The sequence below is a fragment of the Pagrus major genome, chromosome 1 (genome assembly GCF_040436345.1).
Source record: "Pagrus major chromosome 1, Pma_NU_1.0".
Classification (NCBI taxonomy): domain Eukaryota; kingdom Metazoa; phylum Chordata; class Actinopteri; order Spariformes; family Sparidae; genus Pagrus; species Pagrus major.
Window position 1 is genome coordinate 990,050 of NC_133215.1, and position 14,095 is coordinate 1,004,144.

At 45.6% G+C, this 14,095-nt stretch overlaps 2 protein-coding genes across 2 annotated transcripts in view; both read left to right on the forward strand.

Annotated features, from left to right (window-relative positions):
• The window catches only part of ttbk1a (tau tubulin kinase 1a), a 46,750-nt gene extending 34,679 nt beyond the window's left edge, over nucleotides 1-12,071 (forward strand). Inside the window, exons 15-16 of the mRNA XM_073481426.1 lie at nucleotides 9,110-10,581; nucleotides 10,681-12,071. Coding sequence (XP_073337527.1) covers nucleotides 9,110-10,581; nucleotides 10,681-11,092 — 1,884 coding nt within the window. The 3' untranslated portion in view covers nucleotides 11,093-12,071. The remainder of the gene's footprint in view (nucleotides 1-9,109; nucleotides 10,582-10,680) is intronic.
• LOC141006168 (NACHT, LRR and PYD domains-containing protein 3-like) overlaps nucleotides 1-14,095 on the forward strand; it is a 467,008-nt gene that overhangs the window by 94,734 nt on the left and 358,179 nt on the right. The window lies entirely within an intron of this gene.

The following is a 14,095-nucleotide window of genomic DNA, read 5'->3' on the forward strand; positions in this document are numbered from 1 at the left end:
GACACAAAACCAGTGATCCGAAACGTCTCGCTCTGAGTCCAGCCTCATTAAATGTTGTGTGTGAACAGAGGAGTGTCAGTTTTCTCTGTGAAAAGGTTTCCTGAAGGTGTGATTACTGATCCGATCTATAATCAGAGCCTTTACGGCAAAAACTGTTACTGCGCTGGGTCTCTGGGTAGAAGTACGGTGGCCCGGAGGTGCAAATATCCCACACAAAAAGAAAAAAGAAAACAAAGTTTTACAAAAAATCAAAAAAACAACAAATGACACATGGACAGTCCATAAAACCACTAAACAACATTTCACCACATAAATTCACAACTGCAAACAAAACTAATGACGACATCAATATTAGTTTTATATTAAAGTTTCACTAAAACACACGAAGCAAAACAAACAAACAAGTTCGGTTTCACTACATCTAAAGGAGCAGTCTGTAGTTTTAGAGGAGAAATTCAAACTTTTACAATATTAATGAGGCGATAACAAACCATCAGTGAATAAACCAGCTGCTCTCAGAGGAAACAGGTGGCAGGGTCCGCCACATATAAACAAAGTAAAACAGTATAAACTGTGTTGTCCCTTAAGGTCAGTTTGTTTGTCTTTCTCTGCTCATTAACATTTCTTCAACTAAACTACAGACTGCTCCTTTAAACTGTAAAAACTAACAAATACATTTTTTGCAAAAAATAAAAAATAAACAAACAAAACTTGCAAATCACAAAAAAATAAACCAAAACAAAAAGTTCTGTGACGACTTTTTTTTTGTTGCTTAACTTGAGTTTTATTTCCTGATTCATTTGCTGGAATGTTTGATTTTAAAATAAACGTTGTGTTTTTGCTCTTAATGGCCACAGAAGGTGCACGAGGCCGCTGTCAGTCTGCGACTGCTCTGCGACTTTAATGTGACACGTTTGATCTACTAAAATGTTTCTGATTGGTCGAGGAGCTCAGACGTAGGCGGAGCTGTTGAACGCGACATAGAGCATCATGGGAACTGAGACGTTGCGCCGTGTTGTCGTCGGTCTCGTTGACTCGGCTGAGACTCTGGAAGACTTTGTTTCCTCACGTTCTGTCACTCGGTCAACGTTTAGGTCGAGACGAAGTATCTCGACATCTTCACGACTGTTTCAGGCGTTCATGATCCCCAGAGGACGAATCTGTCTCACTTTGGCTGTTCTTGATTTGTCCTGTAGCGCCACCGTGAGGTTGACATTAGTGGTTTTGAGTGAAATATAAGTGTCGGACAGAGGAAGGAGTGTTTATCCTGATAAACTTTGAGCTGATGACATTCACACTTAGCTAACGTTAGCATGCTAACATGCTAACGTTAGCATGTTAGCATGCTGATGTTAGCGTTAAGCTGAAGTACAGCTTCACAGAGCTGCTAGCTCGACTGTAGCTTCTCAGTTTTGTTTAAAGGTGAAATATGTAAGAATTTTGGTTGGAACATTAAAAAAATTAACAAATATTACCGACAGAGTGAAAAGAAAGCATTGTTAATTTAAAATGAAAGACCTTTATGTTTATGTTGCAGAAATATCTACATCAGTCGGCGTGCTAATAAGCTAGCCCCGGCCTGTCCCGCTCCAGAGCTCCTGTGCTAACGGGGAAATCCCCAACACTCCCATGGTCCGAGCTAACGAGCTAACGGCAGCTACAGTTAGCAGCAGTTGGCGGTTCCTCTGACGACGTGCTGCGCTGTTTGTTCTGAGTATTAATACGACAGGTAGCCAGTTCTTACATGTTGCACCTTTAAAGGAGCAGTTCACCCAAAATAACAAGCATGAAAACATTAAACGTCTCCAAACAGCTCGTCGAGCAGAAGCAGCCGGTCGAGGTTTCAGGAGGTTGTTGGTGTTCGAGTTAAATCAGGTCTTCCAGAGGACGAGGCCGACCCTGTTTCGTTGGTACGGACTTTTTGACTTTAAGGTCCATCAGATGGGAGGTTCAGGTTGCCTTGTTGGTTCGGTTCTGTTGTTTGTGGAGCTGTGAGACTGAACGAGTCCTCTGTGGTCTCTGTGGGGTCGTCCTGCTTCCTCACGTCATTCCATGTGTTTGGATCGTCGTCTTATTTCCATCGTGCTTCCTCATCCATCACTGTTTTCTGACCGCTGGACTTCACTGTTGCACTTTATCTCTGAGTCGACCGGAGAGGGGGTCGGGTCGGGTCGGGCCGGGCCGGGCCAGGCCGGGCCGGGGGTCTCACTGTATGGATGCAAAACTCAGATGCAATAAGTGATTTAAAAAAGAGAGACTTATGTAACAAGACATTTTTACATCACTCTTTTCATTATTGGAGTGAGTTTCTTTCTTCCAGGCAGCTGTTGGTTTCATCCGTCTCATGAAAATGTATCTGCACAAACATGAAGCGTCCAGAAAGTCGCCCTCCAATCAGAACCAACCAATCAAAGCTGATGTTTGAGCGTCACTGTGAAGGAGCACGTATGTGCAGTTTTCACATTCAGCGTTCAAAGTCTACATTTTCTCAGAGCTGCACACAGTGAAGCAGGAGACGTCTGAAAAGACACATATTTACATCATCAGAGATTCAGATAAACTTTGCTGAAGAGAGAGAGATCACAACCTGATCATCAGGAGGAGACGATGACTCCATAGATCCGCTTACATCCTCAACAAAGACGCTCCTCACATGTGCAGAACCTGCCTTAGAAACATCATGTTTTTAAGTTTTCTTCAGTGTCACAGTGATCCGGTGATAGTTGTCTGTACATCCACAGGTTCACGGCTAACAGGAAGTGCTAACAGCTAATTCTGCTAAGTTTATAAGATAAGATATAAGATATATTAAAAACCTGTGTGAGATGAATTCTCAGCATTAGTTTGTGGTTGGTTTCTACAGGATGAACTAAAAACTGGCTGCCTGGAAGAAAAATGATGAGCAGGAATTAAATGTAATTAATGTCAGAAATAAGCATTTCACAGCGCAGTGCGCCGCCATTTTCTCCATTTCACATTGGATGAGATGGAATGACGTTACAGTCAGTACAGTTGTTTTAAGGGCATGCACAGTAAATGTAGCCGGTTCAGCGTTGTGTAGACCAGCGGGACACGAGCTGGACGTTGTCGTGTTGCCGGTTGGTTGTAGGAGAAGTCTGTTACTGTGTCTCCACTTTGAAAATGGTTTTTGCCTCGTAGATTCTTTGGAACTTCAAAAATTGTATTTTGGTCGTTCAGTCGCTGGAGTGAACAACCAACATCCGACCCACTGAGCAGAAATACCAGAAGACCACTGGAGAGCCATGAACGGTTCACTGACGTCTTTTCAGTGTTCACTAGTGACGTCCAAGTGGCGTCCAAGTGACGTGCAAGTGATGTCCTTACAGGGTTGAAAACTAAAGTCTTTTTAATGTAATGTTAGAACCTCGACCTCAGGAGCTGCATGAGGCGTGAACTTTACCTGGAGAGCTACTCATCAGGTTTATTAAATAAAGTTCACGCCTCATGCAGCTCCTGAGGTCGAGGTTCAGGGTTTGAATCCTCGCTGTAGTTTTTGCTGCATGAAGACAAATTTCGCATCATAAACACTTTGATTGAACCACAAGAAGTTCTTCAGACGTCTATGACTGAAGTTAAAAAGACGTCTAACATTACATTATAGAAACTTTAGTTCTGAACCCTGAAAGGACGTCCAATGGAGATGTTTCTACTCAGTGGAAACATTCAGGAGGAAACACGATCCAATCAACATCTCACATCAGCAAGCTGTGAGACTCGAAGTGCTCTGATCGCAGAGACTTGAGACTTTGAGGGACGTCCAGAGTTTGATCCAAAGTCCCACCAATCCCCAAAAATGTGCTAAGAGTTGAAATGATTCAGTTTTAACTGATGTGTGAACATTTTATTGTCTTTGACCGAGCCACCGCCGAAACAAACCAAATCCCACGAGTGTGTTTGAGAAGAGGAGGTTGTCTCCGCTCACTGGTTGTTAGACAGCACAGATACTGAAGAACAGTCGAACAACATCAACAGCTTGTTTAAATGTAGCCTCAACATCTGTTCAGTTCTTCAGAGCCTCCAGATCTTTGAGGGTTCAGTTGTTGTAATCACCGTCTTCATGGCGTCTGTGCTCTGTGAGTGACTGATTCTTCGGCCCACGTTGCAAACAAATGTCTTACAACAAAGTGCAAAGAGCAGCCACGAAAACAAAGAGCCAGTGAGTGTTTGGGACCACAGGTAATGGATGAGTTTGAGAAGATTTGTGGTGTTCAGGCTCTCTCATCGTATCGCTGCAGAGGGTGGAAATGGTTCGACTGGTCCGCCTCTTCAGTGTCTGCAGGACAATATTCTCGCTTTGACTTTCAGCAGAAAATCTACAAACACTTTTCGGTAGTTTTTGTTTCGTGGTCTCCTGAGCTGTTGGAATTGAACATCAGGCTGCTGCTAACGTCGTACCAAAGCAGCGCTCTGTGATACGCGTCTTGTCATTCTTCGAAGTCGGACACTTTCAGAAACATTTTGGGGAGTGCACTTCCAAAATCTGGCTACGTGAGCCTAGCTAGGACGGCCATTTTGTGCAATGAAAGCCAAACGGTTGCTTTCTCAGTTTGTTAAAGGGCTACATTAAGTAAATATGCACCACTTGCTGTTTCATTAAGCTCGAGGCATTAGCGTTAGCTCAGCCCGAGCAGGAGACGTCCCTCTGCGCCGAGGCAACGTCCAGACTTTGTTTTTCATGCTGCTTCATGCTGAGTTCAGGACGTCCTGCCTGTTTTATATTTCGCATAACGTCACACTATAACCACTTAGAGAATGTATGAAGTGGACTAGCTGCTAACTCTGAACTTTATTTTGCACGCCTGCAAAATGATTCACCTACCGTACAAGATTGTCACTGATACACGTCAATGTTTTGTCCTGTGTCATCATGAACGCAGTGCCACATTCAGTTCAGAGCAGGCGGCGGAGAGCTTCGAGTGTGCTCACTCTGCTGACAACAGTTTAAAAAAACGATCCGCAGCATTAATGACGGCGTGTCGTACAGAAAGACTGTTTACCGACTGTCGCCACTCTTTGCATGAGATCTACTGTTTGTACGACATGCACCTCTGACTGTAAAATGACTGAAAACAGCACTGTACTGTAATTACAACAAAACCACAGTGAATATACACCTCTGACTGAAAAACGTCTGTGATTCTTTTGTAAATAATTTTCACCGCTACTAGAGGAGATACTCACGGATCAGAGCTGTCGGGTCCACATGTTAACAAGACGAGAAGCAGCCGATAGTCACAGAATCTTCATCTTTCATCACAGCTTCTCTGCAGCGTCGATCTGAACGTTTACCTCCAGTGTTCGGTTGTTAGCGGAGGAAGTCTGGACGCATCATGGGCTCAGGAGGCTGTTTGAGCCTTTCTGGGTAAAGGAGCTGAGTTTTGTACATGATTCCCATCGGCCATGATAAGATTTGATTCTGCTGCTTCACTGCAGGAGAACGAAACCAGTGTGAAACTGTCCCAAGTAGACAGTCGGCGAAATGAAAGAGCTGCTTCCTACAACTGACCAAGGAAACTGAGACAGAAGGAAGGGTCATCACATCACTGGATCTTTGGTGTCAGACTGTGGTGTCAGCTGTATTGAAGTCTATGGGAGAAACACTAAAACTTCTGATGAAGAAATGAAGAAGCACACTTCAGAGAGGAGGTCAACACCTGAGTGTTTGATCCAGATGATGAACAGGGCTGATGAAACAAGGATCAGACGTGTCGATAACACACTCTGAAGTGTGCTCCTTCATTTCTTCATCAGAAGTCAGATGCTGTAGATATGTTGGGTTTTAGTGTTTCTCCCATAGAGTTCAATACAGCTGACACCACAGTCTGACACCAGAGACTCAGTAACGTGATGACCCTTCCTTCAGTTTTAGGGTCCTTGGTGAGTGAAGTTGAAGCAGTTTTTCAATCAATAGACCATTAAAATCATTGTGGTCCGGAGGAATTATGACCAAAACAGCTAAAATAAGACCCAGGATCTGAAACTGTCCTTCAAACCCTCACACGTGTAGTGTGAGAGTCAAATACTTGTAAAGCTGGCTGTGTTCAACATGATGCAGTGGGCAAATAACTCAAAATATTCATTCAATGAAGCGCAAAAAAACATACAATTAATGAGCCTCTGTGAGAACATAGACAACGTACTCTTGTTTGGAGTCGTGTCGTCAAACTGCTGCTACACATGTCGTTCTTTATTTAAAGGAGCGATCTGTAAGATATGGCCAGAATTTCATTCATTCATTCAAAACTGAGCTAACATGAACAGAATGAAGAAACAACAGTGTTGATGTCAGAGATGTCTCTGTTCGGTGTTGCAGAGATGTCTACTGAAGTTAGCATGCTAACCAGCTAGCCTGCTAACAGCACTGTGTAGCTCAGAGGTGATGATCTGACAGCCTGTAGTTTCAGTTCACTACTGAGTCGAACAAGTCAACAACATGAACTCACTAAATGTGAAGAAAGGAAATATTTTGACTCCTCGTTAACTCATCGTCAAACACACTTCATTCAAACTGGACACGAACTGAGTCACAGTCACCAGAACAGTGTTGGTGTGTCTCCACAGTCACCTCTGGTTCGGTCCAAATAAATCCTCAGTTCAGTGACGTGAAAATATTCTGTCTCTACACGCTGATGATGTCCGACTCTCTCTTTGTCCTCTCCTGTTGCTGTCGTACGAGGTTGCGGCCCAGGCAGACTCTGGTCAGCTAATTGGGCAACTTAACTCCACGGCTAACTGAGCTAATTGGTTACCGGCAGCTTGTTGCTATACTTTTAGCTATAGTTTTGGAGATACCTTTGCATTCTGGCCATTTCTTACAAATTACACCTCAGAGAAATTAAAAAACCCTGAAAATGATTTCCAGAAAACGAATCAGATCAGAAATGTGTGAGCTGTAGCAGCGCAGTGTGTAGATGTGATGGTAAACGGTAGCAGGCTAGCGTGCAGTGGTTAAACTAAGAATTACTACCCCAGAAAATCTATTTATTGGAAGGTTTTATTAATAGTAAAAATGTTATTTCCATCAACATTACTGCAGCTTCGAAGCCTTGAGAAACAAGATGATTTAGCTTAAAAGTCCCACAAACCTTTTTCACAGTCTGCCACAAAACATTTATACCTCATGAATCACACAGTACAATTATATAAATGTTAAAAAATATTGTGAAGCTCCTCTCAGACATACATTTTATTGCATATTTGATATGTTAGTGCTGATCTTTATGGAATAACAGGGTGATATTGTACAGATAATGTGTCTGTGGAAAGAACAAACTGCATCGTGTCTTTAGGTGAACACTCGTCTCCATGTTGGTTTCTTGCGACTGTGCGCCACATTCACCACTTTGTTCATCAGATCAGTTTGGACCTCATGTGTCTCTCATAGCTGATTCTCAAAGGAACATTCAGATATTTTAAGAAATCTTTTTTGTTTTTTAATCCAAAATTAGTCGTTTTCTTCTGAACGATTAGTATCAGTTTCATCTGTGCGTTTGAGACTGAGAGAGGTCCGGGAGGTGTTTAGCATCACTTAGCACAAAGACTGGAAGCAGGAGGGAACTGCTAGCTCAGCTCCTACTTTAACACCAATCTTGTTAGCATTAAAGCTAGTCTGCAATCCATTCTGTAGTCAGCTAAAACAAACCAACCCCACGATGAGTTCAGGCCTGCAGAGCTGCTGTGTTCAGTCACTGCTCGCAGTGAGTGTTGGCTAACAAATAGCTTCAATGCTAACTGCTGCTAAAACCAAACATTTCTCTTTCAACACTTAAGTAAACAAGATGCAGCATGTAAATCACACAGTTGTTAGAAGGTGGATTTTATTTCGCCGGTTTAATTGAGCTTAGCTAGTGTTTTTAACATGCTTCTAGTTTGTGCTAAGCTAGGCTCAACGTATTTCTTTACTGAGCACACAGAAGTGAAGCTAGCGTTAATCTAGCAATCTTTGCAACATGTGAATCAGACAGCTTTAGAGATGTTGGGAAGTAAAATTGTCTTTTTATTGTGCTAGGCTAGCCCCTTTCTTTCAGTCTTTGTGCTAAGCTAAGCTAAGCTAAGGTTAACACAGCCTTGACCTCTCTCTATACTGGGTGAAACTGTCCTGTACTGTTCCCATCTGATTCTGATGACAAAAACAAGAGTGTTTCATTAAAATGCCTGAATGTTCCTTTAAAGTTTTTGCAATAACAGCAGAGTTTCTGATGTGGAGGTGAAGAGGAGAGTTCAGTGTGATGATCCGTGAGTGTCTTTCACGTGTATAATACGGTTACGTTTCTTTTCTATCACTATATGATTGTACAGTACTGCTTGTATAATTTACAGGTAAAGCATGTATTTTAAACTTTTTGTAAATCCAAATGATAACTGTGTACATATATACAGAAATGTAGAAAGTCATTAGGTTTGCAGTTAATCTCTAATAGCATGATAATTAGCGGGGTTTAGTATGTATGTACAGGCTGTATGTTAAATCTTTATGAAGGGAAACACTTGAAAATCACCTGATATCAGACTGCGTGCTGTCTAAGGATAAACTCTGCAATGCATTTTTTTGTGCCTTTTATATCAATGTATGTAATCTAGACAATCTTGAAAAGCTTGTGTTCAACCAAAATGACATTAAAATGGTTTTGGGGGCAAAATACATCACTTCCTGCTGTCTTTGTTACCGGGAGAGCGAGCGTTAGCAAAGTGCTGATACATGTTAGCTTCCTCTGAAACATTACTACTTATTTTTCTTTTATGTCAGGACATAAACAATGGTGTATAAAATGTTCAGACTGCTTGAAGAGAGTCATCGTCACTCCTAGTAAGCATGGCAGTTAGCTGGAGAGCAAGCCGGTGTTTGTCAGCTGGTCAATGCAAAACTTCCTTTTCCACAGGTTTGTGTCAACAAGCCTCGTCTCACTGCCAGAGATTAGAGTACTGAGGTTTTCTTTTGGTACATTGTGTGAGTGATTGTGTATCTTTGTCATACATGTTGATTGTGTCAGTCTTGTGATATATATAAGCTTTATCAGTAAACTCTGTCCATTATGTTTTTGTTCCATGTGGATTTAGTTGTAATACAGTGTTGTTGTATTTTTTCCAGGTGTTGTCGCCCACTGAGCAGAGCATGCCATCGCCGCCCTCCCCAGACTATCGGACAAAAGGCCAGAGCGACGAGAAGGAGCATTTCCATATCCTTCCTCAGCTGCAGGCCAAGAGGGCTGACTTCCTCACCGTCATGCTGACCGGTACCTTGCCTCAGCGCCGGAGCTTTGCCACGCCAGACGAAGATGTCCCAGAGCCTCCAGGGCCAAAGGATGACGACGTCACAAAGAGCGAGTCCAACAGCGAGGCCAGTCAGAAGAGCACTGAACGTAGCCAAGACGCTGCTCCTTCAACACTCATGGCCGAGGACCAGAGGGGCCCGAGGGAGCACGCCTCAGCTGCTGATGCAGACCCTGACCTGGAGGACGCTTCTAAAACCCTGGTCCTCTTCTCACCCGGAGACACTCGCAAGTCTCCCTCTGGTGGTGATCATGAGTGTGAGTTGGCCACACCATGTGGCCTCCCTTCTCGTAATGACCGCCTGCTGGTTGGGGAGGCGAGTCAGCCTGAACCTGGTGAGACCGGCCGTTTGTCCCCGGCGCTCAGGTCAGACCTGAGGCCGTCCACTCCCATCGCTCCTGCATCACCGCCCTTCACCAAAGTAGAGCGCACTTTTATCCATATTGCAGAGACATCACACCTCAATGTCATGTCTTCCAATGGTCACTCTGCCAAGGACAGTGACCGGGAAGTCTTGGCCATCATGAAGGCATCAGCTGTAGATGAGGACACCCATGAGCAGGGAGGAGCACCAGTGACAGAAGAGACTCCAGAGGAGTCGGTTCCAGACCAAACTACACCAGCTGACAAACTGGGACCAGCTGACAAACAGCCCAATACTGAGAATGGTCCGTCAGCTATCCTGGCCTCGTCTTTGGAGCCTGTTCCAGAGGCCATGTCAATAGTTCATGAACATGAAGATCTGGTGCAGGAACCTAAGATACAGCCATCATCTGGTGATGAAGCAGCCGTGCTTCAGACAACTGAATCAGAACTTCCTGCTGCCATAAAGCCCAGAATCCGAAGCCGAATCCCAGTCCTCATCTCTGAAGAGGACTCAGGCTCAGAACAGTCCTCCTCCCTTTCAGCTCGAGCTCGGCTTCAGCAGCGAGCCAGGCAGCTAGACTTGGCGCGCCTGCTGGTCCAGAAGCAACAGGGTCGCTGGATGAGGAGGAGGATGCTGTCTGGGACGTCGTCATCATTATCTTCTGGGGATGATGAGCGTCGGAGGGCTTCTGAAACTCTGTCCACCACCGGATCAGAGGAGGACACACATACCTCGGATGAGTCCAGGAGGAGCTCCCGTCTCAAAACGACTGAAGAACAAGGCTCCAAGGAGTGCAGGAGCAGGATCCCTCGGCCTGTCACCCCCATAAAGAGGCCTTCAGTTGGGCTTGCTGCTGCTGCTCCTTCTCCTCTCTCCATGCCAGACTCCACCATTACCAAAGGAGCATCATCCTTCGCTAACGGGTATGATTCTCTTTCTCTTTTTTAGTGTATAAAAGTTTTGATGTTGAAGCAGTTAGAATTTAAAGAAATAACACCCTCACTGCACTTTTCTGCCCACAGGAATCAGAAAATTGGACTAAGCACTCTCAGCACTCAACGGAAATCCAAACCAGCCTCACCCAGGTCGTCCTCCTCGTGTCCCCGTCCCTCTGCTGCCCCTGCCCCGTCCGGCAGCCCTCGAATGCCCCTGCGAGTCCTGTTTGGAACCCGACGCAGCCTTAGCTCCACCCACTGCAGGACTGACAGCCCCTCCCCTCAGAGAGTATGTCCGTCCAGGCAGCCCCTCTCGGTTCGAGCCCCAACTGTCCCCATGCTCCCGCCCAGGACTACAACAACCATGCGGCGCAGCGCCTCACAGGAAGCCACCGCCCAGACCTCCTCTGGCGCCACGCCCGCCAGAGCCAGGCCGAAACCAGCCGGGGCGGCTAAGGGAAAGCCAAATGCCAGGGAGAAGGCGGTGCCCGCTAGATAATACAAAGAGACTCGTTGCTGAGACATGTTTGTGTATAATCAGTCTTCGGACAAGCTACGCCTCAAAGGTTCTCACCTGATTCCATATAAGACTGTGATGTTACAACGATCTCCTTCAATTCATTTCATGTATACAGACCTCTTATATTTTCCAAGGACAGCTTACTGAACTATCTTCACGGGCTTCCAGTAATCTTGACTGTCGTACAGGAGCGTTGCTGCCATGGTGCTATGGATACGTCTGCTGCTCCCTGGTCAATCCCTGATCTGACTGCTTTCTGGAGCGGAGAATCATGGCCTCCAACAAGTCCGGTTTCAGAGACTCTCACCTTACACAATACTCCCAGCTTGTCCACAGCTATATTACTCTTCTATTGACAGTACCCTGCTTGGATCACATTGCATGGTCAAGTATATCACTAATACATTGAATCTGTAGAGGGAAAACAACATGTACAAAAGTCTGTACCTTTAAATTATTTGATATAGTTCTTCCCTTCCTGTTGGGATAAACAGGCCGAAAAAAGGTCAAATTGGACTGTTCGAATGGCCAAACGATGTTAATATGATAAACGAGTCCTCACTATATCCTGTACTCATTATGGTCTTGGATGAAGAGAAGAGCTGGATGTGAACAGAAAACAAATAGCTCGGCCGCTCGCCTCCTCCTCATGGTGTGACAATGGGCATGCTTTAATCATTCTATTTTCTGGGTGTTTTTATTTTGTTTATGCTCTGAAATGTATATAATAGAATCATTTCCCATAAAGACATCTTTATTTTTTATCTTGCCAAGCAAAGTGTACATTTCAAGTCTTTAACCTTCTGTTCCGATGTGTTGGCACTACGCCTGTTTTTTACGCATGAGAAAAACAGGGTTAACCATGAGAGGAAGTTATACCTGCTTGGATTCTGCTGACAGTGCAAAAAGTCTGCTGGTTATTGGAGCCCATGTTGTGTTTGTACGGGACCGATGGGCACTGAGCTGTGAAGTAAAGTCTTGGTCATGTGGAAGGGCGTCTTGTCATTATTTCTCACTGGTTTCCAGGAAAGTCAAGGACCCAATCTGATCTGGACCCAGATCAGGTCCAGATTTTTCGTTGCACCCGACAGGACGACACATGCTGCGTTTTTAATCAACAAAGAGAACAATGGCCTGTTAAATGTATTCAACCCTCTTAAGGTTTGTTTAACCCCCCAAAAAGAAATTCTTCGCGTTACCTTGCAGTAAGTATCGTGTTCAGTCACTGGTTGTGATCACAGCACGAGTGGACGACCCTCAGCTATCAGTTAGCATGTTAGCATGTTAGCACGTCCTGTCCCCTCCTCTCGAAGTCTGTGAGTCTGTTTAATGTGTTTCCAGCTAAATGAGTGAAATAAGGTTTGTTACAGGCTGAACACATGAACTCATCATTAAATGTCCACAGTTTAATTATGAAGCTCTTCATGTGTTAAAAACAGTTAGCGGTTGCTAACAAGTGTCTGAATGAGACTACAGAGGTTGTCGGGGACATTAAACGTCCTCACAGCGAACACGGAGACTCATCTGCTCACTAGTCCGTCTTCACAGGCCACTTTAGTTACACACTGTTCTGACTCTGACTTTACAACTCGTACATTGATCAGTTTATAGAAACCTGGATAGTAATTGTGCAGTGAGACGCTCAGTGGTGGAGACGTTTCAGTCATGTGACCGTGATGTCGTCTGTTTGTAGCCTAGCATTAGCTTTTTACTGCTACACATTTAATTTACACTTCAAACAGCAGAGTGGAGTTCATCTGTGGAGATTATCTGGTGAACAGAACCTGGACGGATCAGAACCTTCAGATTATTTTCTGTGATAATCCAGAATCCAGTTCAATAATCCACAGAGGAACCAGAGCGATGCTGACTGCAGTTAGCTGCAGACACACAACATCATGCTGCTCTCTGTGTAATTCTCTCTTTGCCCAGTAGGAGGTGTGTGGAGGAGGTGTGTGGAGGAGGAGGTGTGGTTGTGTGGAGGAGGTGTTGTGTGGAGGAGGAGGTGTGTGGAGGAGGAGGTGTGGTTGTGTGGAGGAGGTGTGGGGAGGAGGAGGTGTGTGGAGGAGGTGTTGTGAGGAGGAGGTGTGAGGAGGAGGTGTGTGGAGGAGGTGTTGTGTGTGGAGGAGGTGTGTGGAGGAGGTGTTGTGGTTGTGTGGAGGAGGTGTTGTGTGGAGGAGGAGGTGTGTGGAGGAGGTGTTGTGGTTGTGTGGAGGAGGTGTTGTGTGGAGGAGGAGGTGTGTGGAGGAGGAGGTGTGGTTGTGTGGAGGAGGTGTTGTGTGGAGGAGGTGTTGTGAGGAGGAGGTGTTGTGTGGAGGAGGTGTGTGGAGGAGGTGTGAGGAGGAGGAGGTGTTGTGTGGAGGAGGTGTTGTGTGGAGGAGGTGTGTGGAGGAGGTGTTGTGTGGAGGAGGTGTGTGGAGGAGGAGGTGTGGTTGTGTGGAGGAGGTGTGTGGAGGAGGAGGTGTGTGGAGGAGGAGGTGTGGTTGTGTGGAGGAAGTGTGGGGAGGAGGAGGTGTGTGGAGGAGGAGGTGTGAGGAGGAGGTGTTGTGTGTGGAGGAGGTGTGTGGAGGAGGTGTTGTGGTTGTGTGGAGGAGGTGTGTGGAGGAGGTGTTGTGGTTGTGTGGAGGAGGTGTGTGGAGGAGGAGGTGTGGTTGTGTGGAGGAGGTGTGTGGAGGAGGAGGTGTGTGGAGGAGGAGGTGTGGTTGTGTGGAGGAAGTGTGGGGAGGAGGAGGTGTGTGGAGGAGGAGGTGTGTGGAGGAGGAGGTGTGGTTGTGTGGAGGAGGTGTTGTGTGGAGGAGGTGTGTGGAGGAGGTGTGAGGAGGTGTGAGGAGGAGGAGGTGTTGTGTGGAGGAGGTGTTGTGTGGAGGAGGTGTGTGGAGGAGGTGTTGTGGAGGAGGTGTGTGGAGGAGGTGTGTGGAGGAGGTGTTGTGTGGAGGAGGTGTGAGGAGGAGGTGTTGTGTGGAGGAGGTGTTGTGAGGAGGA